This window comes from Podarcis erhardii (genome assembly GCF_964252035.2).
Source record: "Podarcis erhardii genome assembly, chromosome: 10".
NCBI classification, from domain to species: domain Eukaryota; kingdom Metazoa; phylum Chordata; class Lepidosauria; order Squamata; family Lacertidae; genus Podarcis; species Podarcis erhardii.
In genome coordinates, this window is record NC_138500.1 from 21,987,559 (window position 1) to 22,008,561 (window position 21,003).

The 21,003-nt window shown below is 43.2% G+C and overlaps 1 protein-coding gene across 1 annotated transcript in view; it reads right to left on the minus strand.

The window, feature by feature from the left end:
• The window catches only part of PTN (pleiotrophin), a 94,146-nt gene that overhangs the window by 13,135 nt on the left and 60,008 nt on the right, over positions 1-21,003 (minus strand). Inside the window, exons 2-4 of the mRNA XM_081879016.1 lie at positions 13,077-13,186; positions 10,166-10,339; positions 8,760-8,921 (exon numbers count right to left, since the gene is read on the minus strand). Coding sequence (XP_081735142.1) covers positions 8,760-8,921; positions 10,166-10,339; positions 13,077-13,185 — 445 coding nt within the window. The 5' untranslated portion in view covers position 13,186. The remainder of the gene's footprint in view (positions 1-8,759; positions 8,922-10,165; positions 10,340-13,076; positions 13,187-21,003) is intronic.

Consider the following 21,003-nt stretch of genomic DNA (forward strand, 5'->3'; position numbering starts at 1 on the left):
GAGGGACACCTAGGGGTGGAATTAGGACCAGAGACATGGCAACGTGTGATGAGTTGCCCATTCAGCTGCTTCCCCTCCATGGAAAAGCCTTTCAAGTCACAGCAGTCCAGATGGACTCTATCAGGCACCAAGCAGCAGCCACAGAAGGGGATCTCCGGGAAACAGCAGTCACCAGAAAAGAACTCCCAGGACACAGCTTGAAGGCCCACAATAAAGCAAACATGCCATGCCATTGTTGGTCAAGGTCTGGTCACTGCCTGGATGGGAGACCACCATGGGACTCTGCCTTGAGTTCCAAGGAAGAAAGATGAGCCATAAATGCAAATAATGAATTAAGAATCGATGCTTCAGCTGAGACTCCTGCATTGCAGGTTCCCCAGAATGATGTCTTCTAAAAGTCAGATAGTTGTTTATCTCCTTGACATCTGATGGGAGGGCGTTCCACAGCACGGGTGCCACTACCAAGAAGGCCCTCTGCCTGGTTCCCTGTAACTTCTCTTCTCACAGGGAGGGAGCAGCCAGAAGGCCCTCAGAGCTGGACCCCAGTGTCTGGGCCGAACGATGGGGGTGGAGAAGCTGGATCCACCTTCCACTCTCTGTACACAACTGTACATCTGGAAGGAGGTGCTTGCATGGACACCCCTTTCAGGCATCAATGAAAGCATTGAACGGAAAGGTTGCAGCCCATCACTGTCCCCACCCTGTGTTTATTGCCTTTGTCAATGGAATATCTAGAAGGGCTCTCTTATACTGGTGGTTTTAAAAAACCTCATGAGCAGAGCCCCATTAACACTCTGTATCCAAGGGAATTTTTCAAAAAATTGTATTTTAGGTGGTACTTATTAATTTAACAATAGTGATACCTTTTTTGCTTTGTGGCATCATAACTATTTTCCAGTGTTTGTGAGACACTAATAGATCTGAAACTACCATTTGCTGACTTTCTGGAACACATTTCTTACAGCAAACAGACCAGATGATTACAGTGGACGTGCAGGTTGCGAACGTGATCTGTGTGGGATGCACGTTTGCAACCCGCAGTGTTCGCTACCTGCGGCAGCGCGTCTGCGCATGCACGGGTTGCAATTCGGAACTTCTGCACATGCGCAAAGCACATGTGCGATTGCCAAAACCCAGAAGTAACTTGTTCCGGTACTTCCGGGTTCCGGTAGGTTCGTAATCCGAAAAAACGCAAACTGAAGTATCTGTAACCCAAGGTATGACTTTATATGGTATAGAAGCATTCAACACATTCTCTTAATTACTATATTTCAACTTTTTTAAAAAAGCAAAACAAATGCAAAGCAAAAAATTACTGCCACCACATCTGTATAAAACCACCTTGTGTTGTATAATATACCGGTAAAACGTGTTCTCCCTAAAAATGAGAGCACGTGTTGCGGTTGGGAAATACAAGCCACCCTGTTGTTACTGGGCAGATTTGGGGAAAAACCAAGCCCTTAAGGGGTTAATTGGGTTACTGGGGAGTTTTGGATGTTGCCAATTTTGAAGGAGGGATCAGAGGCTATAAATGCAGGACGCCTAACGCTGGGGCGTCCTCTTGGCTTCTGCACCGGATCACCCGCCCACCCTCCCTTTTAATAGGGGGGGGGTTCTGGTTCGCTTGACCTTGCTATGCCTGTCATGGGGTCGTCCGCCTTGGTGCGGGGGCCTGGTAGGAATTTTGCCATCTGGCGGATTGGCTTGTGCCATTTGGTTTTTGCCTACTGCGTAGCAAATCGTCACAACTTGTAAGGTTGGCGGTTAGGCATTGGTTAAAATTGGTTGATGGAGGGGTAAGTGCCTATCCCTCCAATGGTGGTGCGGAAAGGGAATTCCGTTAAAGGAATCCAGGGGCTTGCCATTCTTTTCGTCCTTGTCCCCGGAGTCGGACTTGGGCCGTGCAAGCCCCACAGGAACATGAGGGTGAGAAGTGAGGGACTGATACCCAGCTTCATTTTCTCACCCAATACTTGTTTCCCACGCTGGCTTCCGCTGGAATCCGGAAGTCAGCTCTGTCCCTGGGGCAAGGACAGATAGTCATAACCAATGCCTAAGCAACCACTCACATATTTTGTATTTGAATAAAGTTGTGGCCAAAATTATGCCAAAAAAACTTAAACAAAATTGATGTGTGAAGTGTGTCTTTTTTTTGGGTGGGGGTGGCATTGTGGGACTCAACACGCAATTGCTATTCTACTGTTTGTAGTATTGGCAATAATATCAAATTCTGCAGCACTGCGGTGCTCCTCTAAATCTATTGGCATGCAGACTATAAATTGAGCTACCAATGTCAATTGCAAGGAAACGATGTTTCATTTACCGGTATCTAACTTTTAATTTTATTTATTGGATTGGTATAAAACCTTCTCCCAAAGATCACGGGGCAGTTCACAACACAAAAATACAAAATGAGAACACAAAACACATGATAAAAAGAAGAACAAAAACAAACCAATGACCCCTCTCCCACAAACACTTTAAAAGGACACAGAATGTTAATCAGTCAAAGCCAAAGGTCTGGTTAAACAGAAACACTTTTGCCTGGCAGCTAAAAAAAAAAAAAAAATGAAGGCAGCAGGTCAGCCTCCCCGGAGAGAGCGTTCCACAGATAGGGAGCCACTGAAGGAAAGGCTCGTTCTTGTGTTTACACCCTCTGGACCACTCGTGGAGGAGGCAAATGGAGAAGGGCCTTAGGTGATGGTTGCAGGGTCCAGGTGGATTCTTATGGAAAGAGGTTGTGCTTAAGGTATTCTGGTCCTGAGCCATTTAAGTCTTTATAGATCAAAACTAGCATTTTGAATTGGGCCTGGAAACTAATTGGCAGCCAGTGCAGTTGAGCAAAGATCAGTGTAAAATGCTCAAACCAACTTCCCCCGGTGAGCAAATTTCCCAAACCGTCTTCAGAGGTCTTCTTATCCTCTCTATCTAGAGCAAATGTTTTGCATGCAGAAGATCCCAGATTCCCTCTCCAGCGTCACCAGGTACGGCTGGGGATGTCACTGGTCAGAAACCCCAGAGAGTTAGTTGGTGTAATCAGTGTAAGCCATACTGAGTTAGATGGATTGATAGTCCAACTCGGTAGAAGACAGCTTCCTATGTTCTTACATTTTGTTGTGGCTCACATGTCAACACTGAACTGGAATCAATGATCTTCACACAGCACATAGTCCAACTATGGCTTTCACTCCCGTGGGATGTAATGACAGACACCAACTTGGATGGCCTTAAAGGAGGATTAGGCAGATTAATTGAGGATATAGCTATCAATGGCGACTAGCCACAATATCTATGCCATATCTTTTCTATCAGAGATAGCATGCCTCTTAAAGACAGCTGCTGGAAATTGTAATGTTGTACTCATGTCCTGCTTGTGGGCTTCCTACAGGCATCTGGTTGACCACTGAAAGAACAGGATGCTGGACTAGTTGGACCATTCGCCCAATCTAGCAGGATATATATATTTTATTTTTCTATATAAATTTTTATTGGATTTTCACATTTTATAACAACACACACAGAGACATATAAATGGTTTCATATCCTTGCTTTCATAACCCTCTTTCCCTGACTTCCCCCCACCCCCCATACATCCCAATTTCCATATTAAATTCAGCAAGTTCTTATTTCCTTCCCCAATCCTATTCTTATTATGTTTAAATTTGATTCTTTTTGTTAGGCCCAATTCAATAATCCTTTGCTTATATACATTAGATCCTTATTCTAAGATCAATCAAGATTCTTATACCAAAAATTACCCTTTTTTATATTAAAATATGAATCAACATTATAAAAAAAAAAACCCAAAATCCTAAAATTTTAAATTCTACTTTTCCCCTTCCCTCCCTGCCCAGGTATCTGTCCCTTCCAAAATAACTGTCCTCTTCTAAGATCCCTAGCCCGGATTTCTCACGTCGGAGGCCTTTAAGTCTATTTCAGTCTCTCCCTGCCTGTTCTGTTGGTAATCCATTTTATTGGTCTTCAAGTCTCGGGAGGTCTCTTCATCCTTTCTCAGATCAATCCTAGTTAGAAGGACTTGGTGCCAAGGTTCTGCCAAAGGTCCCCAAAGTCCCAAGTCATCAAATCCAGAAAAGAGGAGGAAGCCCCAGTTATATTTCTTTATTTTTTTAACTTCCCATATTTTATTGTGTCCAGCGGCTTCCTCCCTTGCTTCTCTCTCTCCATGACTTGTAGTCCAAAGGGCTTCTCTGTTCCTTGGCTGCAAGGAGTCCTGTAAGAAATTTAACATCTGTACTTTCTCCCCTTCGACCTGTTTTTCCTCCAACTCCAAAGATATCTTTTCTGGTTCAGCTGCAGAATCTTCCAGAGTCAATTCCTTCCTTCCATCAGCAGGATTACTTGTCTTAGAGATCAAGGTCATCAACTGTTTATCCATAATCATAGCTTGCTCTTGTAAAGTTCCCACGAGATAGAAGGCTCTTTCTATTTCTGCTAGTAGTTTTCCTTCTGCAGCCATTGTAATGTCTCCAGTCCCCTCTAGAGGGATTGCCATTGTTAAAGTTCTATACCAACAGTCTTTTTAGCTCGTTATTTACTTTGTTTCCAACCACTTCTAGTTGAATATAACACTTTGTAAGTCCAAGAGATATAAAGTAATACAGTTCTCTTAGTCCTGCAGTTTGACAGCTCACTTGACAGCTGTCAAAACCCTGTTCTTTCTCGCTAGGCTGATACAGGGTACTCCCGGGTTCGGGGGGGGGGTACACAGAAATTTTCTGAAACTCTCCTCTTTCCTCCAGCACAGCTTAGAAAAAAAAACGACTTGTTCACGTAAATTGATAAAATCTCTGTCAATCTCCAAAAGACACGAGATTATTTCTCTCTGATCTTAGGCTTTCGCTCCTTGCTTTAAATTGTCTGTATGAGGGGGGGTGCGGACTTCCCTTTAGCACGTCCCCCCCGGTCGCCAGATTAGGAATAAAATTTCTTTTAAAGTTCGAATTTCCTTTACTCACGGGGTGTTTACTTTCGGTCCAAATGTCGGGAAGAAAGTTGACGCTCTCCGGCAATGGCTTGCGGCTTCACTCCACTGAGGTAGCGGTCTACTCTCAGCACCACGCCACTCCTCGTACCTTCTCCGCAGCCTTTAAAAAGGCTCTTTGACTGTCGAGGAGGGCGCTTAAGGTGCCCACCGAGTCACCAAGTCCACAGGTATCCGCACCTGTAGTTTCTAAGGGTCCCCGCGTCTCCGGCGCGGCAAGACCCGTTCTCAGCGGAGCCGATTCCCCCCGGAGCTCGGAGGGAATCCGCCATTAATCCGATCGCGTCAACCCGGAAGTCCCCAGCAGGATATATATAGAACCATAGAATTGTAGAGTTGGAAGGGACCACAAGGGTCATCCAGTCCAACCCCCTGCTATGCAGGAATCTTTTTCCCAAGGTAGGCCTTGAATCCACAACCCAATCTCATGCTCTACCAACTGAGCTATGTTCCCTCAATGTACAGCTAAAGAACAGTGGTGGGTATTTTCTAGCTTCTACTCTTGGTTTGCATGGAGTCATGATGATTCCTTCCCCCACTCTTCCTCAAATCTTGTGCAGTACAGAGACAAAACGTCAGCATGAAGTCTTCCCTGAAGGTAAAATGTTTGAGACACACAGCTTTAAAGGGCTCCTGCCTCCTTTGTTTTCTATCCTGCATCCGTCTCATTATCCAGAGCAAGTAAACCAAAAGAAAACTGCGATATTTGATTAGGCTCTCCTGTTTTTCAGGTGGCAGCAGGAACTCTGAACCAGTAAACAAGCATCCATGCAGTGCACCTTTTGTGATGGGCACAGAATTCCTTGTCTTAGACACAGTGGTAGATTTCACAGCTTCAGTTCCTGCTATCAGTTCCCCTGTGCACACAGCACTTGTTACAGCTGCAGAGTTCATTAAAAGGCCCAATTAATTAGAACTTCTCCTTTTTTAAAAAACAACCTTATTTATCTGGGATTGACACAGGTATGCCTGTGGTTGAGCATGCAGATCTCTGTGTTCTGGGGCTTACATGGTAAATTATTCCTTCACATTTTTCACTTTTCTGAAGCTGTCCAAAATCCTCAGCAGCAGCAGCAACAGTATCATAAACATCATTACAGTAATAAGTGTCTAATAATACCTGGGCATTGTATATTACAGTTAAACGGCAAACAGAAACGTGTTCCTGGCTGCAGAGTCAAAGTCGAAAATCAACCACTAGGAAGGGTAAGGAAGTAGACATGGTTTAGGAAGAAGGAATCAAATGAAAGGAAAAGTAGAGGTGGAGGGGAGGATTCCAAACCATAAACTAGAACTGCTTCAGTGTTTATAGAAGTTTCAGGGCAGAATGAATAGGTTTTTAATTTAAAAGACAAGAAGGGGAAGGACAGATAATGCCCTTCTTATTATAAGATCACCCTAAATATAGCTCAAGTGTAAACCAAGCACACAGATTTATCTTATCAGAACATTTGTCATTTGGGGACCTACAAAACAAAAAGAATCTTTCTACAACTTTTTTCAACAGCTTGCCTTTCTTCTTAGACCTTGACAAAATGGCTTAGTTTTATCTTTAAGGCAACACTCCCTATCCTTCACAGCCAAAGGAGGTGTTCCCTTTCTTAATTTATTTATGTATTATATACCTCTTGATTGTAACAAAACCTCTAAGCGTTTTATGGTGGCAAACCTTACTTTCAGTCAATTGTCTATAAATCCTAGATCTCCTTTATCAGTAGTTTCTTTCAGACAATATAAGATGCATTGACAAGATCTATTCTAAAGGAATGTCATAGCCAGTCATTTCATTGGTTGTCTTTAGTACAACCTGGCTAGAGGGTGATGTAATAATGGGAGCTGTAGCAAGGGATGCTGAAGGATTCTGTCAACAACAGAAATGGCAGAGGAAGATGCCAATGTAAAGAGATGGCTTGATTCCATCTTTTGGTTCCATCCTTCCTTTTTCAGACTGATGCTTACCAATACATCTGATTGAGGTTTCATGCTTTGTGGGTGGTAGCTAATGAAACCATGCAAGGGTACCATGAAGTTATCAGCCAATTTTTGCAAGTGTGGGGTGTAGGAAAAAAGAGGGGAAATTATGCAAGTAACAATATCTGACACAAATAGCTCCAGTTCTGCCAGCTGAATATGAGGCATTGACAATAGCACCTGGAGAACACAGTGCAGGACTGTCTGTCTGTTCCATTGGGGAAACGTTGGCCTGGACTGATCAGAAAAGTCTTCTCTTGAAGATTACTCTTTCCTGGAGGTGTGTTTTTATATATATATATATATAAATATTTATTAAAGTTTTTGAATACAATACATAAATAATAAACAACATTACTTATATCATAACATAGTTTCATCACTTCTTTGGACTCCCTCACGTCTCCCGCTCCCACTTACATCGTTATAAAATTTTTTCAAGCAAATTATCATCTTGTTTAGAACCTTATATCCACTCATTTAAATAAAATCTAGCAGTTCTCCAAAAAAATTATATTTTCCTTAATCTCACTTATCGTCAAATTCAAATCTAATTCAGTGGTGGACAGTTATTTATGATCTAGCATCCTTCTTAACATTCAACCAAATTACAATATTTTTGTAGATAAATCTTAAATTTCTTCCAGTCTTCTTCAACCCTCTCTTCTCCCAGGTCTCGGATTCTGCCAGTCATCTCGGCCAATTGCATATAGTCCATCAGCTGCATCTGCCACTCTTCCAGAGTGGGTAGATCTTGAGTTTTCCAGTTCTTAGCGATGAGTATCCTTGCTGCCGTTGTTGCATACATAAAAAATGTTCGGTCCTTCTTTAACACCTTCTGGGCCGACCATACCCAGAAGGAAGGCTTCTGGTTTCTTAGTGAAGGTATACTTAAATACCTTTTTCAACTCATTATAAATCATTTCCCAGAAGGCCTTCACTTTAGGGCAGGTCCACCAAAGGTGAAAGAATGTTCCTTCATTTTCTTTACATTTCCAACATTTATTATCAGACAAATGGTATATTTTGGCAAGTTTAACTGGGGTCATGTACCATCTGTATATCATTTTCATTACATTTTCCTTCAGAGCATTACATGCAGTGAAGTTCAGCCCAGTGGTCCACAACCTTTCCCAGTCCTCAAACATAATGTTATGCCCAATGTCCTGTGCCCACTTTATCATAGCCGATTTAACCATTTCGTCTTGTGTATTCCATTTTAACAGCAAGTTATACATTCTTGATAATACCTTAGTCTTTGGTTCTAACAATTCTGTTTCCAACTTCGATTTCTCCACCTGGAACCCTAACTTTTTGTCATTTTTAAAAACTTCTTTAATCTGAGCGTAATGTAACCAGTCTCGCACTTTATCCTTCACCTGGAGGTGTGTTTTAGCTTGCAGGGAGCCATCTTTGAATGGTAATTATATTCCCTCTTGTGACTGAAGCCTTGTGGATGTTTGTTTTGAATGGTTGCATGATGGCTTTGTGGGCATGTTCATTGTTTTGCACTCGGTAAGACTGGGTTGTCCATTTCCGTTTTGTGGTCTGAGTTTTTGTTCCTGCTTACACAGTCTGCGAAACTCTAGTCAGCTCTCAAACAGGCCTGTGCCCCTGCTTACCTGTCCTTTTAACTAGGGATGCTGAAGACTGAATCTAGGGCTAGCTGTACTGCAAGCCACTCAGCTATGGCCCTTCCCTGCCAAGGCAAGATTTCAAAGAGACCAAGAGCAATGTTGGAATGATGGGAAAGGCTCTACATCAATGATTTGTGAATGTGTGTTACCTTGAGGTTTGGGTTTGGTAAGCTTTCCACAGGGCTTTGAGATGGTGACCGTCTTCTGGCAGTCTGCATTGTGTAGGGCTCGCTTGAGGTTCCCAGTTCGAGTCTTCAAGGCAGTGTTTAGGTCACACTCTCCCCATGCCTGGAACTGGTATTTACACTCCGCTGCAAAAAAAATAAATAAGTGAGCACATAATATTTTATTATCAGCAGTTGAAAGGTAAGAACAAAATATGGCTACTTGAACATCCTTGTATGTAGGGTAGCTTCCTTCCCAAACAGGGCAAGAATGGTATTGCTTTTTTGTTCCAATTACTTTTGCTAATATTTATGTTAGGTCATCTAGGACCAACCTCTTTTATATCAGGGATGGGGAGCCTTTCACCCTCCATATGTTGCTGGACTCTAGGGCCACACTCTGAGGCCACATTTACACCATGCATTTAAATGCCTAGGATACCACTTTAAATGGTCATGGCTTCCCCCCTAAAGAATTCTGGGAGCTGTAGTTCATTAAGGGTTCTGAGAGTTGTTAGGGAAACTATATTCCCCTCACAAGAGCTACAATTCCCAAAGGAGCTTAGCAATCAATCCCTCTTCCCTGGGGACTTTGGTTTTTTGAAGCCAAAATCTGCATTACAGAATTTGGAGAAGGGCAAAATCCAAAGGGTAACTGTGTTTCACTCTGCACATTCGTCTGGGGAGCTGCAGAACTTCTCAAGTTACACACGCACACAAATGCAAAAAGTGAATTCCTTATGCCCAGAATTTTTCAACATGATCATGAAACCAAATGAATTATCTCTCTGCCCACCTGTCTGCCTTTACTTATGTTTTACTACAGAAAATTGCCTTGTGGGATATTGCATTTTCACTAGGTTTTCCTTTCACCCTGCATCAGAAAAATAAACGCTCCACAAATCGTAATCCTAATGGAAGAGAAATGCCTAATTTAGTAGGATGATATGCTCAAATCTCCAGCAAATGAAGGCAACAGAATGTTGCTCCTAATTACTTTTCACCATTGCTTTATCATTTAACTGTCTCATCAAACTGACTTCCTGTTGCTCAAAATTTCCTGTTCTCCCAAAGACTTTGATGAGCTAATTAACCTACGCAGTCTGACATGGCCATCTTAAAAAAATAAAATCACTCTGATTCTTTTTTGAACTTTTGGAGAAATGAATGGAGCTTGAAAACTCACTTTTGTCCTATAACGCCTTCACAGCTTCCTTTTTCTGATATGTCATCCCATGGTGGCCAGTTTGTGGCCGGTGTCCATGGCACTTTCTCAAAATTCCAAAGGCGCCCTCTGGCTCAGAAATGTTGGCAATGCCTAATCTAACAAATAGTTCAAGGTATGTATTCATACTTAGCATAATGGTTAATATCAACCCTGTAAACATTACCTCCAAATTGCTTCTTCCAGTTGCAGGGGATCTTACACCTTTGCGTCTTCATTGTTTGCTTACAATCAACTCCAGTCCGGGTGCCTTCACGGGTCCCTAGCCCACAATCTCCGCTGGTAGGGACACAAACGCTCCATTGCCATTCTCCACAGTCAGATTTTTTCACCTTCTTCTCTGGAAAGAACCACAAGGAACACAACTCAGAAGAAAATAAAGGTCAGGGTGCACCTAAAGTAACTCGTGTGGACTGACTGCTTGGGACGGGAGGTGACTGCAGTGGCGTAGCGTGGTTTGCCAGCCACCATGGCTGTGCCAGGTAGAGGGGGAGGAAATGGATGGAGTACCCATGGTAGAGAGGGAGGAAATGGATGGAGTACGCATAGGCATTCAACTGCCTAACAGCATTTGCATCACCCAGTGATCACAGCAGCAGAGATAAGAAAAGAAGAGTTGTTCCATTGTCTGGAGAGGTCACTTCCTGGTTTGCATGGAGAAGTTGTTTTCAACAGAGCCTAGCGACGGAAGCACACAGCTGTATTGAGGCAACATTGAGTGTCAAAATTTTGTACCCCTAACAATTTTGTGCCTGGGGCAGCCGCCTCTGTGCTACGCCACTGGGTAACTGCATCCTTGTTGTACTCTACTTAATACAAACCTTGAGGCAAGTCTGAGATTCCCCTGCTTAACCCCTCATATATGATCAAACTGTGTAAGACCAGAACTAGTTCTTTGCTAAAATTAATTGATCTTGGGGTTCAGCAACCCTTTATTTCTCAAAAGTTTTCCCCTCCCTCACGTAGCGATGCAGCCATTCCAAGACCTTCCTGAGTCAGACAGTTTTGAAGATATGATGCTATATTTCTTCCTTGCTGTAAGCCAACGACTCCAGGGATGTCAGATTCTGCTGCATTCAATTCCTCCATTGCCATTTACAATGAAACACTGCATCAGCAACTTGTCACTTCAGCAAGTCCCCAGTCACTTTGTCAAAAAAAAAAGTTAATGGTTTCTTTGTATTTCATAACAAAGCACAAAGTACTTGACATTCTCACATCAGTTGAATCTGTCCCCTGGGAGAAGAGAGAGTTGAGGAGCCTGCCCAATAAAACCCTAATATTTGCCATAAGGCACAAGGCAAATTTTGAATGAGAGGACCTGAAAAGCCTGAGTAATTTTCCTATCCTTCGAATGAATCCTGAGAACCAAACAAGACATTTTCATCCCATAGCATAAGTAATGTGACCAAATGATAACCACTACCATGAATAGAGACATGTGACTCAATTTGTAGTGGGCTCATCCAAAGTTACTTAATTCGGGCTCATTTCAATCCAGGCATGAATTAAGGTGGCCTCCATTCTGAGCTAATGAGAAATCACTCTCCTGATGATGTCATCAGAGGGTGACCACTGCTTGAGGTCTCCTGAATCCCATTTCCTATGAACCCCACACTTAAAATGAAATAAAAGCCTTGTGGTAGCAAGGCCTCACAATGGCGATGCCTCACTATCAGAACTTTGATATCCAAGTAAGATCTACAGGATGCATGGGAAACTGCATGCCCTATGGATCCTTGTGCCTGTTTTGCTGTGATGACGCTGCTGAAAGTGTCATGCAAACCCTATGGAAAGGCTTCCCCCAGCGTAGCTGAAGTTTGAACAGAGGTTTATGAGGGGAAATATCGGGCCAAAGTACCAACAAATATTCATGAGGATTTTATTTATATATAAAAGAAAATTGCAAATGGTTGCAGAAATAGTTCTCGGTAGTGTCGCCCTCCCTGTGGAACACCCTTCCTTCTGATGTCAAGGAGATAAATACCTATAGAACTTTTAGAAGACATCTGAAGGCAGCCCTGTATCGGGAGGTTTTTTAATGCTTGATGTTTTGATGATGTTTTTAGATATGTTGTAAGCTGCCCAAAGTGAATGGGGAAACCCAGCCAGATGGGTGGGGTATTATTATTATTAAGAACTTAATTTAAGATTGGGAAAATGAGAAACCTGGAGGGATGAAATGGACAAATTTGTCCATATTTTCTTCATACATAGGAGTGGGGTGGCAGTCCAGCACTCTAGCCCTAGACTGCAATTGATGTCCATCCATCATCTCCATGGCTGTGATGTAATGATGCGCCTACAAAGTGTTTTAGGTGACTGGTAAAGGTAAAGGTAAAGGGACCCCTGAACATTAGGTCCAGTCGTGGCCGACTCTGGGGTTGTGGCGCTCATCTCGCTTTATTGGCCGAGGGAGCAGACGTACAGTTTCTGGGTCATGTGGCCAGAATGACTACCAGAGCAGCACACGGAAAAGCCGTTCACCCTCCCGCTGGAGCAGTACCTATTTATCTACTTGCACTTGACATGCTTTCGAACTGCTAGGTTGGCAGGAGCTGGGACCGAGCAACAGGAGCTCACCCTGTTGCGGGGATTCGAACCACCGACCTTCTGATTGGCAAGTCCTAGGCTCTGTGGTTTAACCCACAGCGCCACCCGCATCCCAAGATGACTGATATGCCCCTCCCAAAAAAAGTGGTGATGTTAATGACAATGGGCAGGATTCACTTGAGTGAAATCAGAGGAAGCTTGCACAGAGAATTCTGCAGCAGGACATTCTTCTTCCCCTCGTGCCCCCTAAAACTGGCTTGGGGGGAACAGGAGAACCCCAGAACAGGATGTGGAGGGAAAGCATATCATTCCATCTGGCAAGTTGAAATCCTTGTGATGATGGAACGACCAACATAGCAAGATGTTGAATTCTTCCTCCCAACATTTCCCCAACTAGACAAGGTAGAGGAAAAGGGAGGGGGGGAGAAAACACTTTGTATACCAACACATGTATAAAACAGACAAGGAAAGTGAAAAGTTCCCCACTTTTCGAAATTACTCGTAATAAGCAATAGCATCCTTACCTGGCTTTTCTTTTTTCCCTGCCTCGGTAGTGCTCACGGCTGCTAGCAGGAAAATAAACGCGAAGAGGACAGCTGTAAATACACGACTCTGTTCTTGCCGTTTCTGCATTCTGGGAATTAAGAGGCGGGTAATATATCAGAAGGCAATACATGGTATATGCAGACAATATATAGGTAAGATGCTCCAGAGCGACTACATAAACCACTGTTTGCACTCATAGTGTACTGCTAATAGAATAAAGCACATTCACGTACAAGGAGAGCAAGGATCTTATTAGGAAGCTAGAATATGAGTTCCAAGAAATGTCCCCCAGATTTGATACAAAGTCAAAGGTTCTTCTAGCGACCTGGGAGGCCTTTGTGGTGGTGGCAGCAGCAGCGGCCTTGCAGGCCTTGCACCAGCGGCAGCAGTGACAGGAGGTAGCAACAGAAGCACAACATTGTGGGCAGGAGGCTGAGCATGGAGCCTAATGCTGTGTAGCTTCAATGGCTATAGCTCCTCCTCTCTCATGCTCAGGAGACGTTTGTCACTGATGCTGTGGCACTCTCAGTTCCACCCTCAGCCCCCTCAATATTGGGGGTGCTGAGCCCCCCAATAAAATTTATTGAGAAGGCTGAAGACACACCTCAGCCCCTAGGAGTTGGCACCTGTGGCTTTCGTAATTCCGGGACTGTCCCTGGAAAATAGGGACACTCGGAGGGTATGTGGTTTTCTCATTATAGGTAAAGGTAAAGGGACCCCTGACCATTAGGTCCAGTTGTGGCCGACTCTGGGGTTCCTGCGCTCATCTTGCTTTACTGGCCGAGGGAGCCGGCGTACAGCTTCCGGGTCAAAGTAGCGCACGGAAACGCCATTTACCTTCCCGCTGGACCTATTTATCTACTTGCACTTTGACATGCTTTTGAACTGCTAGGTTGGCAGGAGCAGGGACCGAGCAATGGGAGCTCACCCCGTTGCAGGGATTTGAACCATCGACCTTCTGATCGGCAAGTCCTAGGCTCTGTGGTTTAACCACAGTGCTACCCGCATCCCTTTTTCTCATTATGAATTGGCATAAATGGCTACAAATTGATTTGGATCCACTCAAGCCTCTTTGTAGTGATCTGTCACTACCTCAGCCCAATCCAGATTAAGAAGAAATTATTAAAATAAACAGTACAGTGTAGTTTGGGATTCAGACAAATTGGTTGTACAGCCCTACTGAAGAATGTTGCAACACTGTGAATATTAAGGTTGTTGTTGTTGTTGTTGTATGTGTATTAAGGAGAGCTGCATCAAATATGCTGATTTTGGCTGTATCAAATATGCTGATTTTGCCAAGAATATAAGAATTGCCAAACAATTGGCCCTGCCTGACTTACGGCATACTTTTTTTCTTAACTTTATAGCAGTTTCAGAACAACATGAAGAGGTTCACAACAACTGCCCCCCAAATCAATAGAAGTGGGATCCATTTTTTCAGCATTTATGAACACTGTTATGAACAAGCTAAGTAGTTTATACTGAGTCCTAAGCAAAACAGTTTTTTAAAAAGCTCTTAAAACACAATGATAATGTATCAATAATAAACAGCAATTTATAATACCAGCAAAACCCCCAAAGCAATAATCTAAGAGCAAAGTATAAGGTGATTCTAGATCATGGTCCTGTGTATGTAGCATGAAAAGCCTATTTGCAAATGGGGGGGGGGGACTGAATTTCTTAAAAAGAAGGTGCTTTTGATTTTAAAATGTGTCTCTTTTGCATTCTGTTCCATCTAAAAGCATTAACCTATGAGAAGCTCAAAGGCATTTTTAGCTGTTTGTGTTGAAACAGCCGCATGCTATTCAGTTATCAGCTTTTATGCTAACCATGGCATCTGGATTCCACAGCATTTCTGTTGCTGCAGTTCCCCCTTCTCCGACTTTTGCTGTGGTGAATGTGGGCAGACCACGTTATCAGGCTGCAATGCAAAACCCACATTTCTGGTAATAAGTCACACTGAACTCAATAGGACTTTCCTCTGAATAGACGTGTGCTGCTTGGGCATGATGGGACTTGTAGTCTTAAACATCCAGAGGGCACCAGCTTGGTCAGTTAGTGTAGAATTAGGGGGCAGGTTGAGATAGAAGCTTCTTCATCCTTTTCTCTAATGCTGTTTTGCCACTGATAGCCCCCACTTCTCCAATATGCCTTTATATCCACTGGCCAAAAGATAAGCTCAGCCTTTCCCAATTTGCTGCTGCCTTCGTGCTCTTGGGTGCCCAGTTCCCACATACTCAGCAGCCAAAAGAAGCAATGGTCAGGGATAAGTCCAACAATATCCAGAGAGACCAGGTTGAGGAAGGATTGAGAGTGCTTAGCACTCCCCAACAGATTTCTATAGAAGCTTTCTAAACAAAATGGTGGCAGGAAAAGAGAAATGATTATCCTATCAAGAGTTATTAGAGTTGCATCAAGGAGATGATAAAAATAAATTAATTAATGGAACAATTAGTAATGGGAGATCACAAGTTTCTGTGGTTTTATTATTTACAACTAGTAGAGAGATTTAAGTTGGATTAAAATATGGGCATGGAACAAAGTAAGATGGATTTTGAGATGCAATTGTGTAATGATGATGAACATGTTATATCAAAAATGTATAAACACTGGCTGAAATTTGAAATGGAAGAGGAACAAGTTAAAGAATGCATGATTAAATGGGCACGTCTTTTTCATAAGTCTATAGATACTGTATGGGACGCAGGTGCCACTGTGGGTTAAACCACAGAGCCTAGGACTTGCCAATCAGAAGGTTGGTGGTTCAAATCCCCGCGATGGAGTGAGCTCCCATTGCTTGGTCCCTGCTCCTGCCAACCTAGCAGTTCAAAAGCACATCAAAGTGCAAGTAGATAAATAGGTACTGCTCCAGCGGAAGGTAAACGGCGTTTCCGTGTACTGCTCTGGTTCGCCAGAAGCAGCTTAGTCATGCTGGCCACATGACCCAGAAGCTGTATGCCGGCTCCCTCGGCCAATAAAGTGAGATGAGCACCGCAACCCCAGAGTCAGCCACAACTGGACCTAATGGTCAGGGGTCCCTTTACCTTTACCTTTATAGATACAGTAGCTGTCAGAGAATCAGAAATCTTTTTCTTTTCAAAAAAAAAAATTAAAAAAAATGTGTTTGAGTAAACACTTACAATTAACAAAAGAATAAGTATAAAAACTATAAAGATGAGGATAGACGGATAAAAGACAACAACAATTAATACAGAGCTACCATATGAAGATATCTGAAAGCAAGCAGGGGGAGTCAATATGGGGGGGGGGACCAGAAGAGGAAGTTGAGGGAAGTTGGGGGGGGGCAAAATTGGGGGAATGTATATTATTGAGTTTGATGTTCTGATATGTTGCAATATGATAAAAATGTAAAACCTAATAAAAAATATTTTAAAAAGAAATATTTTTCTTTTCATTTGTACTTTCTTCTTTATTTTCTCTTTTTCAGTTTTTATGTTAACTTTTGTACATTGTTTTTTTCTTTCCTTTTAAAGCTTTAATAATAACAAAACCTTTCATTTAAAAGAGAGAGCACTCCCTTAATTCTCTGCCATAAAGGGGGGGCCCTGATGCACCTACAGAAAAGCGGATATGCATCATCAAAAGAAAGAACAAAAGACAGCAGAGATTTGAATACAATTTACATATACTAATGTATATGTATAGATTCCAATTTAGAAATTGCACCAAGAAACAGTCCTCTACCCCAGGAATGCATAACCTGCAGTTCTCCAGATGTTGCTGTACTACAACTCCCATCATCCCTTTCCATTGGCCTTGCCTGCTGGGACTGATGGGCAGAAGACTCTGACAACATCTGGAGAGCCACAGGTGCCCCATCTCTTCTCTACCCACCCTCCAACTGCCCACCCTATGGAGATGGGGGCAACTGGAGGACAGTGCACTCCCAAATAAATATTATGCAGACTGATATGGGGGAACTGACTTTCATCGCTCTGATTTCAGCACAAGACAAAAGCAGTGCATAAACGAGCCTCCAGTCTTCAAAAGCAAAGGCTTTAAGTTCATATTGAAAAGAAAGTAAAAGGACTCTGTCTCTAATCCGACAAGGGAAGAAGCAATTCTCACCATGAAATGTGTTTGAAAATGTCATTTGGCACTTTTAAGTGTCTCCTGCTGGTTGCCTTCTCGCTGAAAAGTCACATAATTGCTATTGATGTGCACTACTGTGAAGGGAAGCCCAGTATCGGGGAGAATAAAGTGCTAACTTCTTTGGTGTTAGAGGACATATTTTAATATATAAAGATGTTGATTGCAATAAAGTTAATTGTATGGCCATGAGATGAGGATGTAACAGCATCCCTGAAAAGCCCCATTATGACACTATAGTAATCTGTGAAGAAGAATCCGTTATGTACACTCCATTCCCCAAGCATCATTGGACAAATCTTGCATGAGGGGTCACCAATGTGGGCACAAATGTACCCACTGGTACCTCCTACGTTGCCCATGAAAGGTTTCTGTAAATATTTCCTCAAGAATCCACAATGCATGAGGGACTGTTTGTTCTTCCTGCTCACTGCTTGTTTGCACTTGCTTTGCCTCTCAGGCACTGAACATGCCCTATCAAACATGCCCACGTTTCATTAGATGCCAGGATTGGACACCCACACTTCCATCTGTTCTGAATTCAGGAAAGGTGCAAAAAGTCGCCCCCCCCCCCTTGCAGGATTGGCATTGGCTATCAAGCTGTTACTGGGCCAAGTTCAAGGTGCTGTTACTTACATACGCAGCCCTATGCGGCAGCTAGAACTGGTGACTGGGAACGGCCGCCAAGACCATATGACACCAGTCCTGAAAGACCTACATTGGCTCCCAGTACGTTTCCGGGCACAATTCAAAGTGTTGGTGCTGAAGGAGTGTCTCCACCTTTATCGTTCAGCCCGGACACGGAGGTCCAGCTTCAAGAGCCTTCAGGCAGTTCGCTCCCTGCAAGAAGTGAGGTTGCCTATGTGCTCACTAGGTCAAAAAGACTGATTCCCCCTATATTCCATGCTTTCTCGATTTTGTGGTCCCACCACAAAATGGTGAATCACTCTACTTCCAGCCCATAGCATTTTCCCATTTCTTCACCCTTTAGTCCATTCCATACCTTTTGACTCATATATTTGTGGCATTAAAAGAAAAAGTTTTTTTGTTTGTTTTTTTGCAAGAAACCACATTTAAATGCTCATTAAAAATATTTTAAAATGCATTCTTTCTCAGAGCAGGCATTGATATTTTTCTCTCTCAAAATCCTTGTCTTCAGGTGTACTTTTTCTACCTTTTTTTTTCTTTCAAAAATATGACCTTTGCATTGGAACGTTTGGGAAGTGCAAAGCTAGAAGGCAACTAAGTTCCGATTCACACATTAGTCCAGGAGCTTATGGAGCAAGTCACTTCAGACTGGAATGGACAAAGATCAAAGTCTTTTAGCCCACCCACACATCAACAATATCCAGATTTTGTCCGCAACAGGGAGAGGCAATTACAGAGTCCAATGATTGCTTCCATTCACTCCATATATATGCAAGACCTGGGGATGAATGGTGTCAATGGCTCGAGTCTTGAGGAAGGTTCAGCCACCTTCCGATATATCCACATTAGACTGTGAAACCAGGCATGCCTCTTATGATAAATCTCATTTCAAGGTGAGACGATCCCATATTGGACCCTAAGGCAATTGTTTGGCAGCGGAAAGGTAGCCTCGCATAGCCCTGAATTTGGGAGCAGTCCTCTGCTGAATTTCCCACAAAGATGGATATTCCCTGCAATGGAGAGAGGCAACATATTCACCCAAATCTCCACTGCATCCAGTCTCATGATCATTTTGACACACCTGTTCATGGTCATCATTCTTGCAATCTGTTGCTGAAGAAGAAATTTGCCCCTATGGGTAAGGCAAGTGGGTTGCATCTTCCCTGGCATTGAGATGCTCACTCATGTGCATCCCACTGAAAGTCATGTGATGCAGGGAAATGGCACCTGCAGCTAGATGCGCATTTAAATACACCACATTACTTCCAGTGGGATAGGCTTTTGAGTGAGTACCTTAATGCCAAGAAGAATTGGCTTGGTTACCACATTGTTTCCTCTTACCCTTTGATGCCCACCCGCTTGTGACACATGCAGTTTGATCTCCCTAAGGAGGATTCATCTAACATGGAATTATTATTATTAAACTTGTTGTTGTTGTTGTTGTTGTTGTTGTTGTTATTTATACCCTGCCCAACAGATAATAATGATAATAATAAAAAGTGATAGAACATTAAACATTAGAAACTTCCCAAAACAGGGCTGCCTTGTATGTCTTCTAAAAGTTGTGTAGTTCTTTATCTCCTTGACATCTGGTGGGAGGGCGTTCCACAGGGCAGGCACCACTACCGAGAAGGCCCTCTGCCTGGTTCCCTGTAACTTGGCTTCTCACAGTGAGGGAACTGCCAAAAGGCCCTCTAAGGTTTATCAGTGTCCGGGCAGAATGATGGGGGTGGAGACGCTCCTTCAGGTATACGGGGCCGAGGCTGTTTAGCAAGTTGCAGAAGCCTACAATCCTGATTTGTAACATTTTGTTGCCAAAGCATTATGGGAATACTGGAGATAGTGAAGCTGCTCAGCCCTGACCTCACTCTTCTCTGAACTATTTCAGAGAGTCCTCCCAAGAATTGTTGCTTTCTCTTTGGGCGAAGCAGGAAAGAGTTCCTATGTCTCTTGATGATCTCTTTCGGAAGGGGAGACGTCTGATTGCACGGCTTCGCTCATCCTCACGTGACAAACTTCATTTGCTTAGCTAATTCCCTCTTGTACCCGATTGCTAGAAGTACGGTGGGTAATTAGCAGGTATGAAACAAAAACACAACTAAGCAACACATGAACTGCAAGCTGCCAGTCGTGTTTATCATTTACACAGTGCTAATGATGTAAAAGGAAACTGTAAAGGCAATTCTTTAAAAAGCAGGAGTACTCTTGGCAAAACCTGTTTCTGGGGAATGATGCTCTTGGGGTCGTTTTCATGATCCAGGAACAGCAGCTTTAGCTATTCATCAACGTTTGTTAGGATGTGTTTAAATTTAATTCAAAAGAATAATGCATGGGTTGGTTGGAAAAGCTGCCAGAACCACAATTTGATAGCTCTGGGATGGATGATCAAGTACAAATGCTTTTAATGGAAGGTCTGTTGTGTTCACATGCTGCCAGAGGTTTCAATGTCCAGACACTACTAATTCCACTTTTTCTCACAACAGGTCATTATGAGGTGATGATTCAGGACAATTAAGTCATTCTGTGCTAGAGTAGTACAGGGAAACAGGTTGTGCTTGTACTTTAGACCTATAGGGCTGTCCCTGGTGAACACAGCTGTTTCAGGGAATGCATCCTTAAACCAGTAGGGGGAGCTGGAGTTTTCTGAAAAGGGGATTTATTTGGACCCTCAGAGCCCATTATGGTAGCGTGGCTGTCAAAAGGAGGGCCTGAGTTGATTCTGAGTGCTGCTTCCCATCTCTTCCTCAGCAAGTTGTAAGAACGAAACTTTTGTTGTTGTCAGTATGAGGCCCAGCATAGCTTATCTAGCACTGGCTAACTTTGCTCTCACAAAACTTCCAACATTTTACAATGAAAACAGGGACGTTCCTATGCAGGAGAAAGGCTGAGGGCAAGATCTGGAAGCTTAAGCAAAAGGTCCAAATGACAAAAGACAAGCTAGGCAGGCCACAGGCTAGGATGGGGATGGGAACTATTTTTCTGCCCAATGGCCACATTCCTTCATGGGCAACTTTCTGAGGGCCACATGCTATGAGTGGGTGGAGCCGAAGGCAAAAGGGAGCAGAGCCATTGATGGGAATTTCACCTTCGTACAGTAGGCTACTTTCTGCATGCTCATAGTCCTCTTTATCCTACATCCAGATGAGC